Raw genomic sequence first — 20,216 nt, 5'->3', positions numbered from 1 at the left:
CTTTGACCTCTGGGCAGGGCCTGGCATGCACAGGAACACTGACAGCTGCCCTTTTGCCCAGTCTGTCCATTGGTTCTCCTGGCCCAGCCTTGCCCACACTGACCAGGCAGGGAGCCTTTTCCTAGCACTGTGAACTGCCCTGAGACCTCTGGGTGCAGGGCGGTATAACAACAACAACAGCAGCAGCAGCAGCTGTTGGAGAGGGCAAGGAGAGGCCTGGGTCCTGCTTGCCAGCTCCCCAGAGGCATTGGGTGGACAGGATGATGGTCCTTCTTTGGTTCATTGGCTCTCCATATCGATTGCAGAACCTCCATGCCCAGGGGCAGTCTACCTCTGAGTACCAGACGGTGGGAAACACAATTGTTCTTGCCACTCAGCTTGAGACTGGCTGTCTACATGCCATACTTCTAAAGGACATGGCTTCCTCCCCGCTGCCAGAACCCAGGGAACTCTAGTTCTCTAAGGGCACTGGGACTTGTAGCTCCAGAGGGCTGCCTCACCTCACAGGCAGAAGACTGGCCTTCCTGGGGAATGGGGCAGGGGGGTCGCTGAGCCTCCTGGCAGCCTGAGCTGGGTCAGCCTCTCCCGCAGGCCTCCGAGGTCCCCCGTGGGATGACCCCTGCCTTCCTGCCTCGTGGTCTTCGCGCCTGGTGGGTCTGGGGTCCCGGGAGAGCCTGGCTGGACAGGCGTGGGACGGACGGAGGTTATTTCAGGGCCGGGGTCTTGTCCCGAGGGATCGATGGGGATGAAAGAGATCCCAGAAGCGATCTTGGCGGGCAGGAACCAGCCGGGGGAGGTCTAAGAAACAAAGGCTTCCCTGTCTCAGACGTGACACCCCCCCCTGGGACCGTCCAGACGGATTGCTGCCTGGCAACTCTCCTGGCTAGTGACGTGGGACGCCTGGGGTGGGACGGGGGCCAGGAATCCACCCGGAGTAGCGGCGGAGGGGCTGCCCCGACGGGGCCCCCACGGCGTGGTGGGTCCGTGGCCAGCCGCCCCGTGGCAGGCACCTCGCTCGGTAGCCGCGCCGCGCGTCCTCCCGGGGGCCGTGCGGGCTGGCTGCCGGCCCGCGCCCGCCCCCTCCCCGCGCCTCCTCCCCACCCCTCCTCCTCCCGGCCCCGACAGTAACGAGAAGCAGATGTCGGCAGCCGCAGCGAGGAGGGCGCGGAGCGGAGGGGGCGGCCCGAAGGAGCGGCCGAAACTCCCCCGCTGGCGGTGGCCGGGCGCTGGCTGGCGAGGCGAGGGGGGCGAGCTGGGGGGCTAGCCAAGGCCAGCCCGGGCCGAGGGAGCGGGGAAGCCCGCGATGGGGCGGGCGGACGGGGCGCGGGGGCCCAGGCCGGCCAGGCAGGAAGTCGGGGGGGCGTGAGCCACCCCTCTCGCCTCGCCAAGTCCGCGAAGCTGTCATTGCGCGCCCAGGCGGAGCCCAGAGCGAGCGCAGCGGCCAGGAAGGAGTCCCGGGCTGGCGTCGGGGGGCCTCGCCATGCGCAGCTGACCGCCCCTCGCCGGGACCCCCAAGCACCAGGATGGCCGGCCCGGGGGCCGCCGCGTGGCTCTGCCTCTGGTGGGGCCTGCTGGCCGGGCCGGCGGGCACCATGAACTACCCGCCCCGCTACAGCCTCTACACGGGCGCCGGGCTGCCCTTCGCCGCGCACGTCCAGGGCGCCGGGCAGGCGGCCAACGGAGGGGCGCGCGTGGCCAGTCGCCACAGGTAAGCCGGCGCGCAGGGGGCAGAGACCGAGAGAGAGAGGGAGGGAGAAGCGGGTCAGGGGCGCATCCAGCCCCCGTTGCCTGCACTGGCCGGCAGCCGCGCTCGCCTTTCAGGCAGAGCTCTCCCTCGCGGGGTTCTTCTCCATGCCAGGCAGCCGCCAAGAGAGCGAGGGGCGCTGGAGGCTGGAAGTCCCGGACCAGCTCGAGGGGGCGGGAAGACGGAGCAGGGCTGGCCCCCCCCAGGTCCTGCCAGGGGCTCTGGAGGGCCTTGTGCTGCCAAGGGGATGATGGGGGGCTCTATGGGGCGGGGTTGTGCCAACAGGCCTTAGAACCCGTCGCCATGAAGAGATGGGGGCCCGGTCCGACCCGAGCCAGGCTCCTCCCGGGCGGTGGGGGATGGGCTGCGGGCGTGTCCGCGGGGACTTGGGACGTGGCTGCTTCGGAGTCCGGACAGGAGACGGCGCGTCCCGGGGCGATTGGCCGGGGGCTGGGGGGGGGTGAGACTCCCTGAAGGACTCTGCGGGAGAGGCGAGGCGAAGGTTTGGGTGGGTGCCAGGCTTGGCAGAAGGGGGTTGTCGGGAAAGGCAGTCTGTGGGGCGGGGGGCAAGTGGGGCACGTTGCAAGTCTGAGGCTGCAACCCCAACAGCCGGAGTGGGGGGCGGCGGCGGCGGCAGCATCGCCTTCGGGCAGATAGGAGAAGCAACAAGGGAGGGGGCGGGGTGCCGCCAAAGAGGGGCTCTTCTCTGTAGGCCACCTTCACCCCCCCTCGGTCTTTCTTAGTACTCCGGGAGATTCCCAGACCAACCCAGGAGCGGGGGAGGGGAGGGTCTTTCCCAGATTTCTCCTCGCCAGGCCCCTCCTCGTGGGCAGGTTTTGGGGGCTCCCGAGATTATGGATTCGCGACGGGATGCAAGGCAGCTATTCAGACCCTCCAAGTAGCGCTGCTGCAGCAACAGGTAAAACCAGCCAGGAATGGGACCAGGAGGACCACCCGATCTCTTGCTCCCCTGCCAGATCCCTGAGATCTCCAGGGGAGTCACAGCTAGACCCCCACCCCCGTCATGGCTCCGGTGCGGAGTTTGTGTTCACCGGGAATTGTATTCCAGTTGAGGTCAGACTCTCCCTGTTGAACTTCTGCCACCTATTGAAGACTTATAAAAAAACAAATAAACCCAGCAGGCATTTTAAGTGAAGTCTGCCTTTATAGTTTTACCTTTTCGGTGTTGCGTTTCTTGCCCTCTGCTTCGAGACAGTTTCAGCCAAGCAGTATAAATTGTTTAAAAGGAATGAAGCGAGCCCAACAATGTTACGAGGTTTGCGCAGACTTAAAACCAAAATAGCAGCTAGACGGAAGTCGAACTGTCTCGGAGCTCAAAGATTTGGCAGAGCCCAGGGGCTTGAATCGTCCTCCAGAAAACCCCAAAGGATGAGGGCGATACCTCTGGGGGTGCCTGGGAATCCCCCCCAATGGAGAAAGAGAGTCAGAGACACAGGCTGGGTTGAGGCTTGCGAGGGGCTGCCCTCCCGTTGTGGTTGCGGTTCAGGAAAAGCACTCTGCACATCCTCAGAGGCGCCCCCTGTGATTATTCCACGCGGAAAGCCTTCTGGGGCCGAGCCCTGGCTCACCCAGCAAAAAATGCTGGAAAGGGGACTTCCTGTGAGACAGCAGCGGCGAAGGTGAGAAGGTGAATCCGGCAAATATTAACCAGCTGCCGGGAAGCTTTAATGTTGGCTGGGATCAGGGTCAGCTCGGAAGGCCTGGGGGCAATTCCTCTGGCCTCTTCCCAGCTGCCCATCCCAGCCAGGTCACCCCTCCCTGATCAAAGGTCCCTGGACAAGGGAGACCAAGGCAGGCAGGAAATGTCTCCTGGCCGCAACAGCCCCAATTCTGCCAGTACCCAGCCGTGACCAGGTGGTGAATGGTGCCCATTGGGAGGGGGGGGGAGGTGGAGAATCCAGGTGGGCAGATCCTGGACCAATGAGAGGCAGGGCCATCTCATAGCTTTGACCCCATCCTCTTTCTCCATGCTGATTTTTAGGAGGGCCAAAAGGAGGCGGGGGAGGAGGCTGAGGGGCCAGGGCTTGTGAGAGCCATTGTGGTGCAGTGGTTAGAGTGTCAGACTAGGACCTTCGGCCACAGAGCTTGCCAGGTGTGACCTTGTGGGCCGTCCCTTCCTCTCTCAGCCTCGCCTTCCTCACAGGGTTGTCGTGGGGATTAATTGAGAAGAGATCTTGAGCTCCTTCGAGTAACAAAGATGATATATCTAAGTGCAGAAGGAAAGAGCAGGCAGGAGCTGGCGGGGAAGGGCCCCATTCCCCCTATGGACCAGCCCCCACTGGCTGCAATTGTGCATGGAGGGAGGGGTGGCCGTGGAGCAATGCCCCCCCTTTATGCCTCCTCTGCCAGAAAAGAGCCGCCTTCATCCCTTGGAGAAAAGCAAAGGGAGATTCCCAGCTGAAGCCACATCCTCTGTTGCTCAAGATCCTGACCATCTCCGAGAAACAGGAGCGGGTTGGAGACGCCTTCCCTGCTCCCCTGGGACAACCCCTTCTGAGCAAAGTCCCAGGCTGTGTCCGTGGGGCCTGCTCCCTGAAGAACTGCACTCCGGTGCCTCTGCCCCATCCGTGCCCCATCTCCCCTCTGCTCAGGACCCTGCTCATTAGGCCAATGGGCCATCCAGGCCACCATCCTGTTCCCTCAGTGGCCAGCCAGATGCCTGTAGGAAACCTGTAAGCAGGATCTGAGCACAAGAGAGGCATTATGGACCTTAAGGTCCCTAAATAGCAACACCCAAGAGGTCCCTAAGGAAGTCAGATTAGCCTCAACCAGAGCCAGGGCCTTTTCAACACTGGCTCCGGCCTGGTGGAACGCTCTGCCTCATGAGACCAGGGCCCTGCGGCATCTGATTTCTTTCTGCAGGGCCTGGAAGACAGAGTTGTTCTGCCTGGCCTTTGTCTTGGAAGCAACTTGATCCCCTTCCCCTCTTTCCTTTCTCCTTCTGTGATGGAACTCTTATTTGGGGACTTCCCTGGCTTTTTTCTGGCCCATGTAGGACCAGTCTGGATGGTTGGCATGGTGAAGGTTTGACATTTTCATCCCCAAAAAGTTTTTGATTTGAGTTTCTACTGAAATGAGGCTGCATTTTAATGTTGTGTTTTAATCATGTTTTTAAGTTGTATTTTAATCAATTGTTTTATACTTGGTGTTAGCCGCCCTGAGCCCGGCCTTGGCTGGGGAGGGCGGGGAATACATTATTATTATTATTATTATTATTATTATTATTATTATTATTATTATTATTATCCCCTCTTGCCGTTTCCAGCAACTGAGATTCAGAAGCATTGCTGCTTTTGACTGTGGCTGGTAGCCCTTAATAGTCCTCTCCTCCTCCATGAATTTGTCTAATCCTCTTTTGAAGCTGTTACGGCAAAAATCTGGGTGCGAGGCTGCTCTGCCACCCAGCTCATCGGACTCAGTCCGTGGGTCCCTGCGGAGGAAAATGAGCTCAGCCGGAGACAGGAGCAAACTGCAGAAGATCCAAGTTTATTGGCCAACAGGTTCAAGACGAGATTGAACAGTGAGAAAGGGGTGACATGAGTTTTTGAAACTTCCCTCCATGTCCCAGAATACAGTGCAAAACACGTCATGAATACATTAAAGAGAGGTTTGGTTACACAGATTACATCATGAATATATTAAAGGGAGGTTGGGTTACACAGATTAACATATGGAGGAGGGAGGGGGGAATATGCAGAGCTACACCGGATTAACATAAGGAGGAGGGAGGGGGGAATATGCAGAGCTGGAGATATGCACAGATAAACACTTCCTGGGGATGAGAAAACAATGGTCTCAAATATGCATAGTCTGGCACCTGACATTGCCTGGAGGAAAGGCTGATCAGAGCAAACTGGCACGTTGATTTTCTATGAATTTTATAGATTTTAGTCCCTTTTGACATTGACAATTGGAAATAAATTGATATATTGTAGCGAAGAAGAAGGTGAAGAAGACATGCCCCCCCCTTCCGTAACAGAAGCCATCCAAGCTGGTCGCCACCTCTGCTTCCTGTGGCAGGGAGTTCCACAGTCTAACTCTGCACTGCATGAAGAAGGACTTTATTTGGCCTGTCCTGAACCTTCCAACCTTCAGCTTCATTGAACATCTAGGAATTCCACTGTTATGAAAGAGGGAGCGAAAAACTTTCTCTTTCTAATTAATTAATTTAGACAGAGCTTTGTAAAACACTAAGCAGAAGAACGAGTGGAGTTAATCTGGGATTGGGAGGGCTTGATCCAGAGTGCAGGACCAAGAAGCCATTTTTTGCCATGAATCAGCTGGTCGGTTCCCAAGCCTTCATGTCTGGCTTGAGTTTAGCAAGTTGAAAGAGACATGCTGTTGTGCATTTAGTACATCTTCTTGAGAATGATCCTGTTGCATGCGGTCAGATAGTCTTTGCAGGTTTTGGAATTAAGACCAGAACCTCCTGGAACTCTTTGGCCACAGGCAATGTTGGGAAGAGAGTCCTGCGCCAAGAGACACCAACCTTCTTCCATGCTCCCTTCAGCTCTCTAAAAAACTGTCGCTTATTTTCATCCTAGCAGCAACTAGGAACTTCTGAAGTCTAAGTCACTGTGTGGTGGGAATTAAGAGCCACTTAATTAAACGGTAGTGATGTATGGAAGTGAGAGCTGGCCGAAGAATGGATGCTTTTGAATTCTTGTGCTGGAGGAGACTCATGGACTGCAAGAAGATCCAACCGATCCATTCTTAAGGACATTAGCCCTGAGTGCTCACTGGAAGGACAGATCCTGAAGCTGAGGCTCTGATACTTTGGCCACCTCATGAGAAGAGAAGACTCCCTGGAAAAGACCCTGATGTTGGGAAAGATGGAGGGCACAAGGAGAAGGGGACAGCAGAGGACGAGATGGTGGGACAGTGTTCTTGAAGCCACCAGCATGAGTTTGACCAAACTGCGGGAGGCAGTGGAAGACAGGAGTGCCTGGCATGCTCTGGTCCAGGGGGTCACGAAGAGGCGGACACCGCGAAATGACCAAACAATAACAACAACAATGAAACAGTTCTCATGTCCTTGTCCAATGCAGGGCATTTCAGCCAGATGTCCCTTGGGGTCTCTTCCAACTCTACAATTCCATAATTCCATAATTAGTGTTGAAGCAACAGAAGATGGCAAATGTAGGTTAAGAGAGAGATCCTTTTCAGACTTTCCCACCCAATTGTCTCTTGCCCATTTGCAGAAAAAAAAAGCCACAGCAATCAGCTCTTGGCCATTCAGATGCAAAAGAACTGGGGGGGGGGGGTTAGAGTTGGGATTTGTTGAAGGAAAGGAAGGCAGGACTAGTCCACCTCCACTGGCCCCTGGAGAGGACTTGATTGAAAACAGGGAGGGGGGCAACAGGTTATCTGGGACCACATCAAGGCCAAGGTATCTCTCCACTGGTGTCTCTGAATACTAGTTGCTGAGGGTCACAGTTGGGGGCTGCTGTTGCTGTGCTTGCATCCTGCTTAAGGCTATGGTTAATAATAATAATAATAATAATAATAATAATAATAATAATAATAATTTATTTATACCCCGCCCATCTGGCTGGGTTTCCCCAGCCACTCTGGGCAGCTTCCAACAGAACACTAAAATACAATAACCTATTAAACATTAAAAGCTTCCCTAAACAGGGCTGGCTTCAGATGTCTTCTAAAAGTCTGGTAGTTGCTCTCTTTGACATCTGGTGGGAGGGCGTTTCACAGGGCAGGTGCCACTACCAAGAAGGCCCTCTGCCTGGTTGCCTGTAACTTGGCTTCTCGCAATGAGGGAACCGCCAGAAGGCCCTTGGCACTGGACCTCAGTGTCTAGGCAGAACGATGGGGGTGGAGACGCTCCTTCAGGTATACTGGACTAAGGCTGTTTAGGGCTTTAAAGGTCAGAACCAACACTGGTTTAAACCATGGAGTCTCTTGGGCTTGCTGATCAGAAGGTCGGCAGTTCCAATCCCCATGACTGAGCTCCCCTTGCTCTGTCCCAGCTTCTGCCAACCTGGCAGTTCGAAAGCACACCAGTGCAAGTAGATAAATAGGTACCGCTGTGGTGGGAAGGTAAACGGCGTTTCCGTGTGTTGTGGTTTCCATCAAAGTGTCCCGTTGCACCAGAAGTGGTTTAGTGCTGCTGGCCACACGACCCGGAAAGCAGTCTGTGAACAAAGGCCAGCTCCCTTAGCCTGAAAGTGAGATGAACGCCGCAACCCCATAGTCACCTTTGACTGCACCTAACCATCCGGGCGCCTTTATTGTATCTTCTTTCTTGAGGGCTGTGGAAGTTTGAGTGTCTATCTGTCAGGGCTGCGATTCCTGCATTGCAGGGGGCTGGACTAGATTGCCCTTGGGGGTCCCTTCCAACTCTCCAATTCTATGATTCTACGGTGTTCTAAGCTTGGTGGCGCATCTGAAGCCCTGGATGCCAATGTTGGTGGGTGTGGAGACGAGCTGAGCATGGGAACAGGGAGGGACCAGACGTGGGTTTCCATGGCCAGGATGTGGCTCTGCTGAGGTGTTTCCTGGTCCAGGAGAGAGCACCACCAAGGCACCAGCCTTTGGCTGACCTCCCTTCCCTCCTGGCCTGAGACACTGGAATTTGATTTCCGAAAAAGAGCTTGCGACTCTTTGCCTCAAAGCCTCCAGGAGCAGCTCAGCTCTTCCACCCCAAGTGGGTTGGAGTAAACGGGCTAGCCTGTGGAACTCCCTCCCACAGGAGACACCAACTTGGATGGTTTTAAAAGAGGATTAGACATGTTTATGGAGGAGGGTGTGTGTGTTAGCATAACGGCTATGCTCTGCAGATGATTCTGAATGCCTGGAAACCACAGGAGGGGGAAAGTGATGCCCTCTTGCACAGATCCTGCTTGTGGGTTTCCCAGGGGGGCACCTGGTTGGCCACTGTGAGAAGAGGATGCTGGGCTCAATGGGCCATGGGCCTGATCCACCAGAGCGATGCTTCTGTTCCTCTGTTCTTCAGCTCTCTGTGGTCAGGGTGGGGTTTGAGAGCAGAGCACACTCTGCATGCGTGCAGAGAACCTCTCGGAGGGCGAAGCCTTGGCACTGAACCCGGGGCTTCTGGCGCCTTGGTTCCTTTTCACCCTTGCCTTCCGTGTCCGCCTGCAACAGAGGCCTTCCTGGAATGTGGAGGTCTGGCGTGGGGCTTGCTCTGGGTCTGCTGCTGCCGGCTGGACCGAAACCAGTGTGGGTCAGGGGGGTCTTCCCAGTGCCTCCTGCAACCAGTCTCTCTCTCTGCTGCAGGAACTGGTGTGCTTACGTGGTCTCTCGCGGCGTGAGCTGCGTCGTGGAGGATGGCGTGGACACCTACGTCAAGCCAGATTACCAGCCGTGCGTCTGGGGGCAGCTCCAGTGCCCCCGTGTCATCACGTGAGTGTGGGGAGAATTGGAGGGGGCACGGAGGGCTGCTGGTGGGCTGTGCTGCTGCTGGCTGCCTGGGTGGGGCACTGTGGGGCAGATGGGGTGGAGTGGCGGATGCCTGTGGCTGCTGCCTGGCGTGTGCCCAGCCCATCAAGGGAAGAGGCGGGCGGGGAGGGGTCGCCTGCCCCCTGGTGGGCATCTTCAGGACTGCAGGAGGATGCGGCTCCTTCAGCTGCCCAGGAGAGGCGGGTGCGTCTGCCAGTCAGTGCCTGCAGAGGGAGTCTCTGGCCTTCTCCTCTGCTGTGCTGATTTGGAGGGCAGAGTGTCCAGACCCTCCGGTGTAGTGTTCCCAAAGCAAGGAAGGAGTGGACTCTGATTAATACAATACAATTTAATAGGATTAAATTGACCGATGGGCTGGAATAGACCCCCAAAACGGACTTTGGACATGCCTGGAGTAATAGAATTGTAGAACTGGAAGGTGTGGGAATGTTGTGGATAGTAGGAGAGGATATATTGATTTAATATCATCCTCCCTCCCTCATGCTAGTGAGCTGGTAGCAGAATACATTCCCCTGTATATAGCAGGAAGCTGGTTGGTAGATTCATTAGAATCTCTTGAGTTAAGCAATCCAGTCTGGCTTGTCCAGATTGGATTTGTTCCTGGTAAATTCCCCTTTTATTCTCTCTTAAAGACACAACAGTCTCCTCTTAAAAGTAACAAGGAGTTTACTTACATCCAGTTCACAGTATGATCCTGAAGGCAGGCTTTTGTTTGTAGTTACAGGACAGGGTTTGAGTCCATCCCGTACAAGGATTGAGCCCACATGCTGCTGGCTGAGGGCCAGCAGACAGCAAAAAGAGCATCAAGAGAGCAGCCTCAAGACCAGCCCTTTTATGGGGTCTCCCAGGGTCACGCCCACCTACCTGGTCACACACAGGGGGAGGATGCTCCAGACCAGGTGTGACAGGAAGTCCTCCTGGCTGGAGCAACATCCCCCTGTGGGTCCACTCTGGCCAAACAGGAAATGCTGTACTTGACTGCTTTCTGTGATGTCACATCCCACAGAAGGGACCCCCAAAGGTCCTGCAGCCCAACCCCCTGTAACGCAGGAATCACAGCTGAAGAATCCCTAACTGGCAGCTATCTGAAACACCCAGGGCACCCCTTGCCCCAGTCCCAGTCCGGAGACCAGTGCTTTTCTTTCTCCCAACCAGCAGGTATCGAAGCTTCGTTCGCCCTCGCTACAAGGTGGCCTACAAGACTGTCTCAGACATGGAGTGGCGCTGCTGCCCCGGCTACTCGGGTGACGACTGTGCCGAAGGTGGGGTGCCGCCCACCACGCCCCGCCCACGAACTCAGCCCGTCCGTCCCAACCTCTCCGGCTTCAGCAACACGCTTAGCGGTCTTGGAGGAGAAGGTACCCCAGGCAGGATCCAGGGGGAAAGATGCTTTGCCACCCCAACCCAGGAGGATGAGGCGGGGGGCTGGACCCACACACTGGGCAGGACCCTCACCTCCCCCCACCACTGCAGGCCAAGTCACCAATGTCCCAATGCCAACCCCGGTGGCACGAGATGTGTTTAGTTATATAAATGAGAGAATTCCTGGATGCAGAGCTCTAAGTTTGGGGCAAGTACTCTTTGGTGAGAGAACCCCAGCTCTTAGACCTTTAAAATATGCCCTTTAATGTGAGTTCCAAAGTTTCCCTCTTCCCCCAGCAAAGGAAAGAGACCACACACTTGTTAAGTTAAAAATGGTCAGGTTCATGTGCTTCAGAGAAGTGGCACAGGCAGAAAAATTAGCTGTTAGAAAGTAGTGAAAGTTCCTAAATTATTGGCATAGGAACTCAAGAGTGGCTTGTGAGAGCCATGCAGTCTGAGCTGGAGCAACCAACTCAAACCTCTTCACTAGCAGACTGGTTTGATTAGCCTTAAGGGAAGTGGAGTAGCTAAGCCTGGCAGGACAGCTTACTCTATGGTATTAACACCTTCATGCCTTAATTAGACTCAAGCATGTTGGTTATGTGAGGCTGACCAACTCTTGGGAGATTTAAGCTCATAACCTCAGCTTGGAGCTTAGCTTTGAAAGAGGCATTTAGTAAATTCGGTCTGTGGAGCTGAGCCCAATTTTGTCTCTCCTGATCCAGGTGTTTCCATTTCTGCACATTCTCAAAGCATCTTTGCAAGACCTTAGATGGGAGCTCACCAGCAGCTCAGGATCAGCACAGTGCAGCTCAGTTCCCTTGCATAGAGGGTCTGATTCCCTGCTGGGTGGAGCAGCTGCTTTGCCAGGTGACAGACCTGAGTGGAGGTGTCCTGATGTGGCTCTCTTCTCTCTCTTTCTCCTCTCCCAGGGCACAGGGACTCTGAGAAGGTCCGGCAGCTGGAAGAGAAAGTCCAGCACCTGAGCAAACAGCTGCAGGACCTGCAGTCCACCATGGAGACCAGCAACACCAAACTGGCTGAGGACGTCCGCCGAGCCGTCGAGTCCTCCTTGAACGGCAAGCAGCCGGCGGACGCAGCCGCCCACCCGGAAATGAAGGAGACCCTCAACGAGATCCAGCGCCACTTGCAGCGCCTGGACAACCGCATCTCCAACCACGAGAACGGGCAGGGGGTGGCCCAGGGAGGCGGGACAGACATCCACGGCGAGGTCCTGCGGGAGGTGGAGCGCACCATCCACGAAACCTGCTCCTCCTGCGTGACGGGCGTCTTCGACCTGCGGCAGCAGCGGGAGGAAGACCAGGACCGCATGCGGGCTCTGGAGAAGCTGGTGGCCTCCGTGGACCAGCGAAACCGGGATGCTGTGGACACCGTCCGGCAACACGTCAGCCGCCTGGCCTCCCAGCCGCCTGAGGATTGCTGCGCCCGGGCCGAGAGCAGGGTGAGCGGGTTGGAGCGGCGCCTCGACGCCGTCACGGAGGCCCTCTCCGCCCTCAGCGAGCACGTGGCGGGGCGCAGGACACCCCCGCCGCCTCCATGGAGCGTGGACCGGCGCATGTCGGAGGTGGAGAGCCGGGTCAACACCACGCAGCGCAGCCTGGAGGAGCACTTTGGGGACCTCCAGATCATGCTGGAAGGGGCGGATGAGCGGCTGCGCCGTGCGGAGGGCCAGCTGGACTCGGCGTTCTCCCGCCTGAACGACTTCCAGAGCCACGTGGGGCGGGCGCTGGCCAACCTGTCGAGGGATGTGGGCGCCCTGAAGGACAGCAGCCTGCAGCAGCAGGGGGCGCTGGAGCGGGTGCACAGCACGGCCCACGCCTGCACGCAGATCTGCGCCCCTGCGGGCAACCAAGACTCTCAGATCAGCACCATCCTGAGCGACCTGGAGCGGAGGCTGCTGGACACGGAGGGGCAGCTGCGCGTCCTGGGCAGCAACCTCCACCAGCTGGACGTCTCGGGGAAGCTGCGCAGCCTGCAGGGTCTGGTGGGCTCCCACAGCGACGCCCTCAGCCGACTGGCAGGGGAGGTGGGCGAGCTGGAGAACCGCATGGTGGTCTCCGTCAGTGCCGGGCCCCCCGAGCTGGTGCTGCAGGCCAACCGGACCCGCCAGCGTCTGGAGGAGCTGGAGAAGGAGGTCCGGGGGCTGGAGCAGCTCTCCTGCGGACAGGAGTGCGCCCAGCTGCGCGAGGAGGTGGGCCAGCTGCGGTCCGAGGTGGAGGTCTGCCAGGCTGCCTGCCAGCCTCCTGGGCGGCGCCCTGACCTGGGCAGTGGCGGCGGCAAGGAGGCAGGGGACGCCTCCCGGCCACTGGACGGCTTCAGCGTGATCGGGGGCAGCTCCAGCGTCCACCTGCAGTCCTTGCAGGGCGAGCTGTCGGAGGTCATCCTGGGCTTCAGCTCCCTGAACGAGACGCTGGCCGGGCTGCAGGCCACCGTGGAGAAGCACCAGACGGACATCCACGAGCTGGGCACCACCAAGGACCACATCATCGCCGAGATCAACCGGGTCCAGCAGGAGGTGACGGAGCACGTCAGCGAGAGCGAGGAGCGCTTCCAGGTGCTGGGGCGCGAGGTGCAGCGCTTTGGGGGCGCCCTGCGCGTGGAGGCCTCCGACTGCCGGCGGGCTTCCGGGGGGCTGGCGGAGAGGCTGGCCAAGCTGGAGGGGGCATGCGAGAGGTTGGACACCGTCTCCGGGAGCCTGCGCAAGATCAAGGAGGGGCTGGACAAGCACGTCTCGGCCCTGTGGGGCTGCCTGCGGGAGGTGAACGGGACCCTGCAGACCCACGGAGCCCTCCTGGACAAGATCCACGGCAGCCAGCTGGGCACCATCCACCGCCGGCTCAGCACCCTCAACGGCTCCCTCCAGACCTTGCAGGGGCAGCTGCACGGCCTCACCCTGCAGGATTTCACAGGTACAGACTCTGGGGCAGACGGCAGGGGGCAGGGCGGGGGGGGGGCTTTTGCCTCTGTCTCTGCCTTGACATCTAATGTTCTTCTCCATCTGCAGGACCTCCTGGGCCCCCTGGACTGGAGGGCCCCATGGGGAAGCAGGGGCCCGTAGGCCCAGCTGGGCCCCCTGGCAAGGACGGAAGGACCGGCTCTGTGGGGCCTCCAGGTGAGCAACTGGCCAGGCTGAGTTTTTGCATCATGGTGTCTGACAGCAAGATGACCCTCTGGGTCCCTTCCTATGGTTCTGTGCCTCCCTCGGAAGGGGGGTGGGCTAGATGACCTTTGGGAATCCCTTCCAGCTCTACAATTTATGGGTTGCTTGGCTTCCCAGAGCCCATTGTGTCCCAGCACCCCTTTCCTTGCCCTGGGAGCACCAGGGGATCGGGGCCTTTGGAAGGTCACAAGAGTCTCCCCAGAACAATTAACCCTCCATGTGCTGCAGTGGGCTGGCACCCTCTCCTGGACAGAGGGGGAGGTGCACTGAGAAGGGGTCCCCTTCCCTGCCCCATGCTGGGTTGCTCTGCCCCATCTGAGACTGTGAGACCTTCTCCACCACCTCAGGTGTGCACACCTGCCTGGTTGACCACACATGACCCCCCCCAGCCTCCCTTCTGGAGAGCACCCAGTCTTGTCTCTAGGGGGTTGGGGGCTCCATTCATTAATACCCCAGGCCTGCTTGTTGCAGAGACAGGAGAGGGCCTTCTTGGTGGTGGCTCCTAGGCATCTTAGGAACTCCCTGCCTTGAGAAGGTCGACTGGTTCACTCCTTGCTGTCTTTCCACCAGCATCTAAAGACTCCCTTATTCCAATAGGCATTTGGGAACTGACTATTTTATTTTATTTTTAAAGCAAAGGGCTTGTAATTGTACTGGACTGTTTTTACCGTATTGGCCTAAATATAAGCCTCACTTTTCCTCCAAATTCCAACCGTGAAAAGTTAAAGTACGGCTTATATTTACAACCTTACGATATGCAGCTAAGAGCACAGGGCAAACAGCGGCAGGAGTGCCGCAAAGCGGCGCCCGCCCCCATGCCTAGTCCCCCGTCTTCTTCCCCCAAGGCCGGGGAGGGAGAGAGCGAGGAAGGGGAACGGCTGCTGGCAAGGCAGCCCAGCTCCCCCCCCGCCCCCCCAATATGCAGCCAGGAGCAGCGAGGAAGGGAGCAGCTTATATTCGGGGGCTTTTTCTTTTTTCCTCCCCCGCCTTCCTTCCAATTTTAAAGGTGCAGCTTATATTCGGGTGCAGCTTATATTCAGGCCAATATGGTATTATCTGTATCTTAAGAGATTTGTTTTCATTCCGTTAGGGTTTAATTACTTTTTAGTTATGATCCATGATATGTTTTTAGCTTTGCATCTCTTCCCTGGGTCTTAATTTGTGCAAGCTGCCTTGAATCCTGGCCTGGGTTCAAAGGCGGGATCTGAATAAATATAATAACAATAATATGTTTCCGAGCACAATTCAAAGTGTTGGTGCTGACCTTGAAAGCCCTAAACGGCCTCAAAGGCCCAGTATCCCTGAAGGAGCGTCTCCACCCCCATCGTCCAGCCCGGACACTGAGGTCCTGTGCTGAGGGCCTTCTGGCAGTTCCCTCCCTGCAAGAAGCCAAGTTACAGGGAACCAGGCAGAGGGCCTTCTCGGTGGTGGCACCTGCCCTGTGGAACGCCCCCTCCCATCAGATGTCAAGGAAATAAACAACTATCTGACTCTTAGAAGATATCTGAAGGCAGCCCTGTTTAGGGAAGCTTTTAATGTTTAACAGACCACTGTATTTTAATACTTTGTTGGAAGCTGCCCAGAGTGGCCAAGGAAACCCAGCCAGATGGGTGGGGTATAAATAATAAATTATTATTATTATTATTATTATTATTATTATTATTGAAATTAATGAATTAACAAGTGGGATGGGGATGTCCACTCCCACCTCTCCCTTGTCCCCGTGAGTCTCACCCGTCTTCCCTTGTCTCTTGCAGGTCTCCCCGGAGAACAAGGTAATGACTGGGCACAGCTGATAGGGCTGGCGGTGTGTGTGTGTGTGTGTGTGTGTGTGTGTAGGTGCTGCTGCTCCTGTCCACTGCAGCAGGGTGGGGGTGGGGGGGTGGGACTGGTTCCAGCAGCCAGCACAGCCAGTCATCTCCCCATGCCTCCACATACCCTGTTCCCTCCTCTGTGGGGAAGCATTCAAAGCAGCGTCTGGGGGGGGGGGGGTGTGAGCCTTGGGACTGTTGGAAAAAACACCTGGGAAGGCCACCACCTTCCCAAGACACAGGGGCGTCTCTCCAATGGTCGCTCTCTGGCTGTAAATCTCCCTCAGTCCAGAGAGCGACCCCTCCCTCCTGAGAGGAGCGCACTTGTCTTCTGGCTTCTCATTGCAGAAGAAAGAGACAATCAGTAGCTCTAAACTACTTTATTTTACAGTGTATATATAAAGAATCCACCCGCATGTCTGTGCTCTCTGAGCATCAGTACAGAAAAGCATCACACAGAAGTGAAACTGAACTCCCAAGAGTGCTGAGACTTCCTTTCTCACACAAAGTGCTACGTACTGGAGCAGAACATGTGGATAAAAATCCCAACAGAGACTTCAGGCAGAGCCTTAGAGTGAGCTCAGGGCTGCCTAGCAATAGCTCCCCAGGGAGGCGAACGGGGTCTTTGCCCTCTGGAGAGATCAGGGGCTGAACCTGGGCTGTGCAACACAGCTGCCCTCCCCAAGAGCTTGCAGAATGGCCCCTGGGGTGAATCTACACACAGAAAAAAACACACTACAAATAAAAGTCAGAATTTAAATCGTTAAAACAAAAGATAGAATAAAAAACACTGTGGAAGATCTCTTAGAAATTTTTTTGCTCTCCAGCGCCATCTGGTGTTGCAGGTTTATAACACATTCAAAATGCTGTTTTTTGACTAATGTGGCTGAGTCCCCAGGTCCCTGCTGTGAGGAGCGGCTGGACAAATGGACAGGCCTGGGTGGGAGTGTCTTGATTTATTTAGTTATTTATTTCATAAATTTATAAATTTCTTGATTGTAAAAGAAGAAGAAAATCACATCAAATAGGCTTACAAAAAAGACAAAGCGATAAAATTATCAAAAGGAAAATGAACGGCAGTAATTTAAGACATCTGAAAAGTTGAAATAGAAACAGACTTAAAACAGGGTTGCGTCAACTTTCTAAACATCTGGGCAGGCTTGTCTAAGCAAGAATGTTTTTAGCCGGCGCCAAAAAGAGTCCTGTGAAGGTGCCAACCTGATCAAGAGGCAGGGAGTTCCGAAGTGCAGGTGGTGCTCACTAAGAGACTGAATTCGTACAAACGCAGAACAGGTGTTATGAGGGAAGCAGGCACATACAGAGTGAGTTGCCAGCACAGAAACCAGCCAGTTCTTGAGAGCCAGTTTCTTGTGGGTGGTCAATGCAGGGAGAAAGGGAGAAGTCCCTGAAAGTTTTTCTGTGTCCCCCCCCCGTCCACTTGCAGGCCTGCCTGGGCCACCTGGAACAGCGCCCAAGGTGTCCTTCACTGCAGCACTGACCGCCCGCCACGTGGAGACAGGGACCATCGCCTTCGACCGGGTGCTGCTGAACGATGGGGACGCCTACGACCCGAAATCTGGTCAGTGAGGGGCTGGGAAATGCAGGAAGGAGAAGATGGGACTTGGGGTGGGAGGGCCTCAGAAAGACAGGTGTGTGGGAATGTTCGGGGTGGCAGGAGAGGATATGTTGTTTATTAACATCCTTCCTAACTTACATTCCCCTTTTTACATGCACAGCAGATAGCTGGTTGCAGGCTCGTGATAGCTGGTTGCAGGCTCGTGTGAGCCTCTCACTATTATACAATTCGGTCTGCCTCAGATTGAATTATACGTTCCTGTTAAGTTTCCTTGAATTCCTCTTAAAAGAATAAAGATGCCACAATCTTGTTTAAAGTCAATAAAAAGAAGTTTACTTACATCAGTTCACAGTTGGGTTCCTGGAGGCAGACTTAGTTACAAATATGTACATGTGGCTCTATCCCATAGGGAGGAATGATCTCTGAGAAGCTAGCAGGGCAGTCCTAGCTAGAAGCTGGTCAAACATAGAAGGGAAATGAAAAAGAGGGAGAGTGGCAGCATGCCTTGTCCTTTTGTTACCTGTACAGGTGAGGTCACGCCCACCTTCTATCACATGCAAAAGGAAGGATGCTCCAGCCAGGAGGAACAGGAAGTTTCGACTGGCTGGACCAAACATTCCCTTGCATGTCCACTCTAGCATTACCAGGAATGTTGTACTTGGCTGCTCCCAGCTTCCTGAAATGAAGAGGGGAATGCGCTCTGCTACCAGCTCACTAGTGTGAGTGAGAAAGGATATTATTTAATCAACATATCCTCTCTTCCTATCCTCAACATTCCCACACCCAGCAGGTGCTCTGGCGTGACTCTGCTGACTTGCACCAGGGTGTCAGTCTTAAACGGGACGTTCTGGGATCCAAACGGAAGCTGCCATCACCTTCTCTGATCTGGGATGGTAAAACAGGACAGTGGGGGGGGATGGGCATTTGGTTGGACACTCTGAGAGGAGGATCCTGTACTGGATGGACCACGGGCCTGATCCAGTGGGCTTTCCTAATGTTCTGATGTTCTCGGGGGTAGAAGAACTGGAGCTCCCAAAGCAGGGAGGGTGTTTGGGGTGGGGAGCAAGGCAGGTGGGCGGACCAATGCCAGGCACCCGTAACGGACCTCTCCTCCGTGCAGGAATCTTCACCGCTCCGTTTCCTGGCCGCTACCTGGTCAGCGCCATCCTGACTGGCCACCGGGGGGAGAAGATTGAGGCGGTCCTCTCCCGCTCCAACCAGGCCATCGCCCGCAGCGACTCAGCCGGCTACCAGCCCGAAGGCCTGGAGAACAAGCCGGTGGCCGAGAGGCAGCCCAGCACCGGAGCGCTGGCCGTCTTCACCCTCGTCGTCCCCATGGAGGCCGGAGAAACTCTCTGCGTGGACCTGGTCTCCGGCCGGCTGGCCCGCTCCTCGGATGAGCCACTGACTGTCTTCAGCGCAGCCCTGCTCTATGAGGAAGACCTGGGGGTCTAGGCGGCTTCTGGGCTGGGGAAGGGGCTGGCTGAAGCAGTGCCTCTCTCCAGCCTGGGAAGGGAGAGCTGAGGACCCCTCCACACTGCCCTCTTGCAGCCCCGGCCAAGCCTCCCCTCCTCCCACCTCTGGGCCAACACCGCAGGGAGGGCGTCCCTTACAGCTGCCAGGCTCTCCTCTTGCTGGCACCCCCTGCCCCGTGGCCTCTCTGCCACCCACGGGCAGCACAAAGCTTGCAAGACTCTCTCTCTTCCCAAGGCAGTGTGGGGAGGAAGGCAGAATTCTGCCCTCTGCCCCACACAGCTCCCCAGGCCTGGCGGGGGTGGTGTGCCACTGCCCAGGCCAACAGAAAGTGCCACCTCAATGCCAGCTGCATCCGTGGCCCAGCGGGAATGAAAAAGTCCCCTTTGTTATTTATCTGTGTCTGTCATACCCCAGAGAAAGGACCCCTCCCTCCTTGTGCCACTGCCCTCCACCACCAGCCGGCTTGCTCTGTCACAGCTTTGCCACTGCTGGGGCTGCCTCTTCTCGCCACGTCCACCGCAGGGCTGCTCAGATGCCAGTGCTATGCCAGGCTTGCCATGGATGGGCCAGACACAGGAGCCCACCCCAAGGAGCCAACACCGCCATTCACGTGAGATGAGGAAGAGAGGCCCCTTTGGGGGGAGGGAGGAGGGGGTGGGTAGAGGAGGAGGAGGAAGAAGAGGAAGAGGAGGAAAGGGCCTCCCTCCAGCCTCCGTCTCCTGTGTGGGTCCCCCTTCATGTATATGCTGTGTAAAGGCCCAACTCAGCTATCAATATAATTATTGAATAAAGAAACACAACTTTTTTAAAAAAACCAACACCACCAACCACGGCCCTTTGCTTTATCTGTCATCTGGGGATCATTCATTCATTCATTCACTGTTTTTATTTATATGCAGTTTTTCCACAGAAAAATGTCACACTTAAACAAACGAAGCAGGAATGCATTTCAAAGCCAAAAGATGCAAACATCTGTTTCATAACAACAAAGCAAAACAACACACTGCCAAATGTAACGTGAAAAAAGGCATTTCTGTACCAGAAAGATAACAAGATTGCATAAACCCCACACCCAAAAGCAAAAATAACTAGGAGGCTTTGCAGTTCTGCGTTGGGCCTGAACAGCAGCCACTGGCACAGAGGCTTCCAAGGACAAGGCGGCGGCGGCGGGGGGGTGTTGGTGTGTGTCTCCCTTGCGCCCCAAAAGGGCACCAGCTCTCTCAGCCACTGCTGCCACTGTCCTCCATCTGGAACCATCCGTGCCACATGGTGTTTTAACAGAGCAACAAGAGTCAAAACCCCGGACTCGGCTACATTAGTAAAGAAAAAACATTCTACATGTGTTAAAACACTGTGACACCAGATGGTGCCGTAGAGCAGAAAACTTTTCTACACAGTTTAACATAATCATGATAACCAAAAACAAATGAACCCTAATTTCTGACTTATTTATAGCACCCCCCCCCCGTGTGTAGATCCATCCCAGGTCTCTGCCCCCAGGAGCCCGCAGTCAGAATTTCAACTGGAGCAGGAGGAGGATATTCACAAATGCCACACTCTGGGCTTAGGTCTCAGGTATTTTGGCTGCAGGTGGGCAGGGGGCTTTACTGAATG

The 20,216-nt window shown here is 56.0% G+C and overlaps 1 protein-coding gene across 2 annotated transcripts; it reads left to right on the top strand.

Moving 5' to 3' along the window:
* The first annotated feature begins 1,326 nt into the window (after nucleotides 1–1,326).
* EMILIN1 (elastin microfibril interfacer 1) lies at nucleotides 1,327–19,420 on the top strand. 2 transcript variants are annotated; one of them, XM_081903787.1, is made up of 8 exons: nucleotides 1,327–1,708; nucleotides 9,017–9,142; nucleotides 10,352–10,554; nucleotides 11,491–13,488; nucleotides 13,584–13,691; nucleotides 15,497–15,514; nucleotides 16,995–17,129; nucleotides 18,247–19,420. In XM_081903787.1, the coding sequence occupies exons 1-8, from the start codon at nucleotides 1,524–1,526 to the stop codon at nucleotides 18,579–18,581; spliced, it is 3,108 nt and encodes a 1,035-aa protein (XP_081759913.1). In that variant the 5' UTR covers nucleotides 1,327–1,523; the 3' UTR covers nucleotides 18,582–19,420. The 2 variants fall into 2 exon arrangements, with proteins under 2 accessions (XP_081759913.1, XP_081759914.1); XM_081903788.1 differs by having other exon boundaries at nucleotides 1,328–1,708; nucleotides 10,355–10,554.
* The last annotated feature ends 796 nt before the right edge of the window (nucleotides 19,421–20,216 follow it).

Source organism: Podarcis melisellensis, assembly GCF_964234715.1.
Source record: "Podarcis melisellensis genome assembly, chromosome: 3".
Taxonomy (NCBI): domain Eukaryota; kingdom Metazoa; phylum Chordata; class Lepidosauria; order Squamata; family Lacertidae; genus Podarcis; species Podarcis melisellensis.
Note: the sequence above shows the minus strand (reverse complement) of the source record. Positions and strands in the feature narration are given on the sequence as shown.

What these genes read in the sequence shown, in the direction of transcription:
- EMILIN1 (XM_081903787.1), top strand. Translation starts at nt 1,524, where the DNA reads ATGGCCGGCCCGGGGGCCGCCGCGTGGCTCTGCCTCTGGTGGGGCCTG. An exon ending in CGCGTGGCCAGTCGCCACAG is followed by an intron (nt 1,709 to 9,016) that starts GTAAGCCGGCGC and finishes TCTCTGCTGCAG; the next exon opens with GAACTGGTGTGCTTACGTGG. An exon ending in TAGCGGTCTTGGAGGAGAAG is followed by an intron (nt 10,555 to 11,490) that starts GTACCCCAGGCA and finishes CTCCTCTCCCAG; the next exon opens with GGCACAGGGACTCTGAGAAG.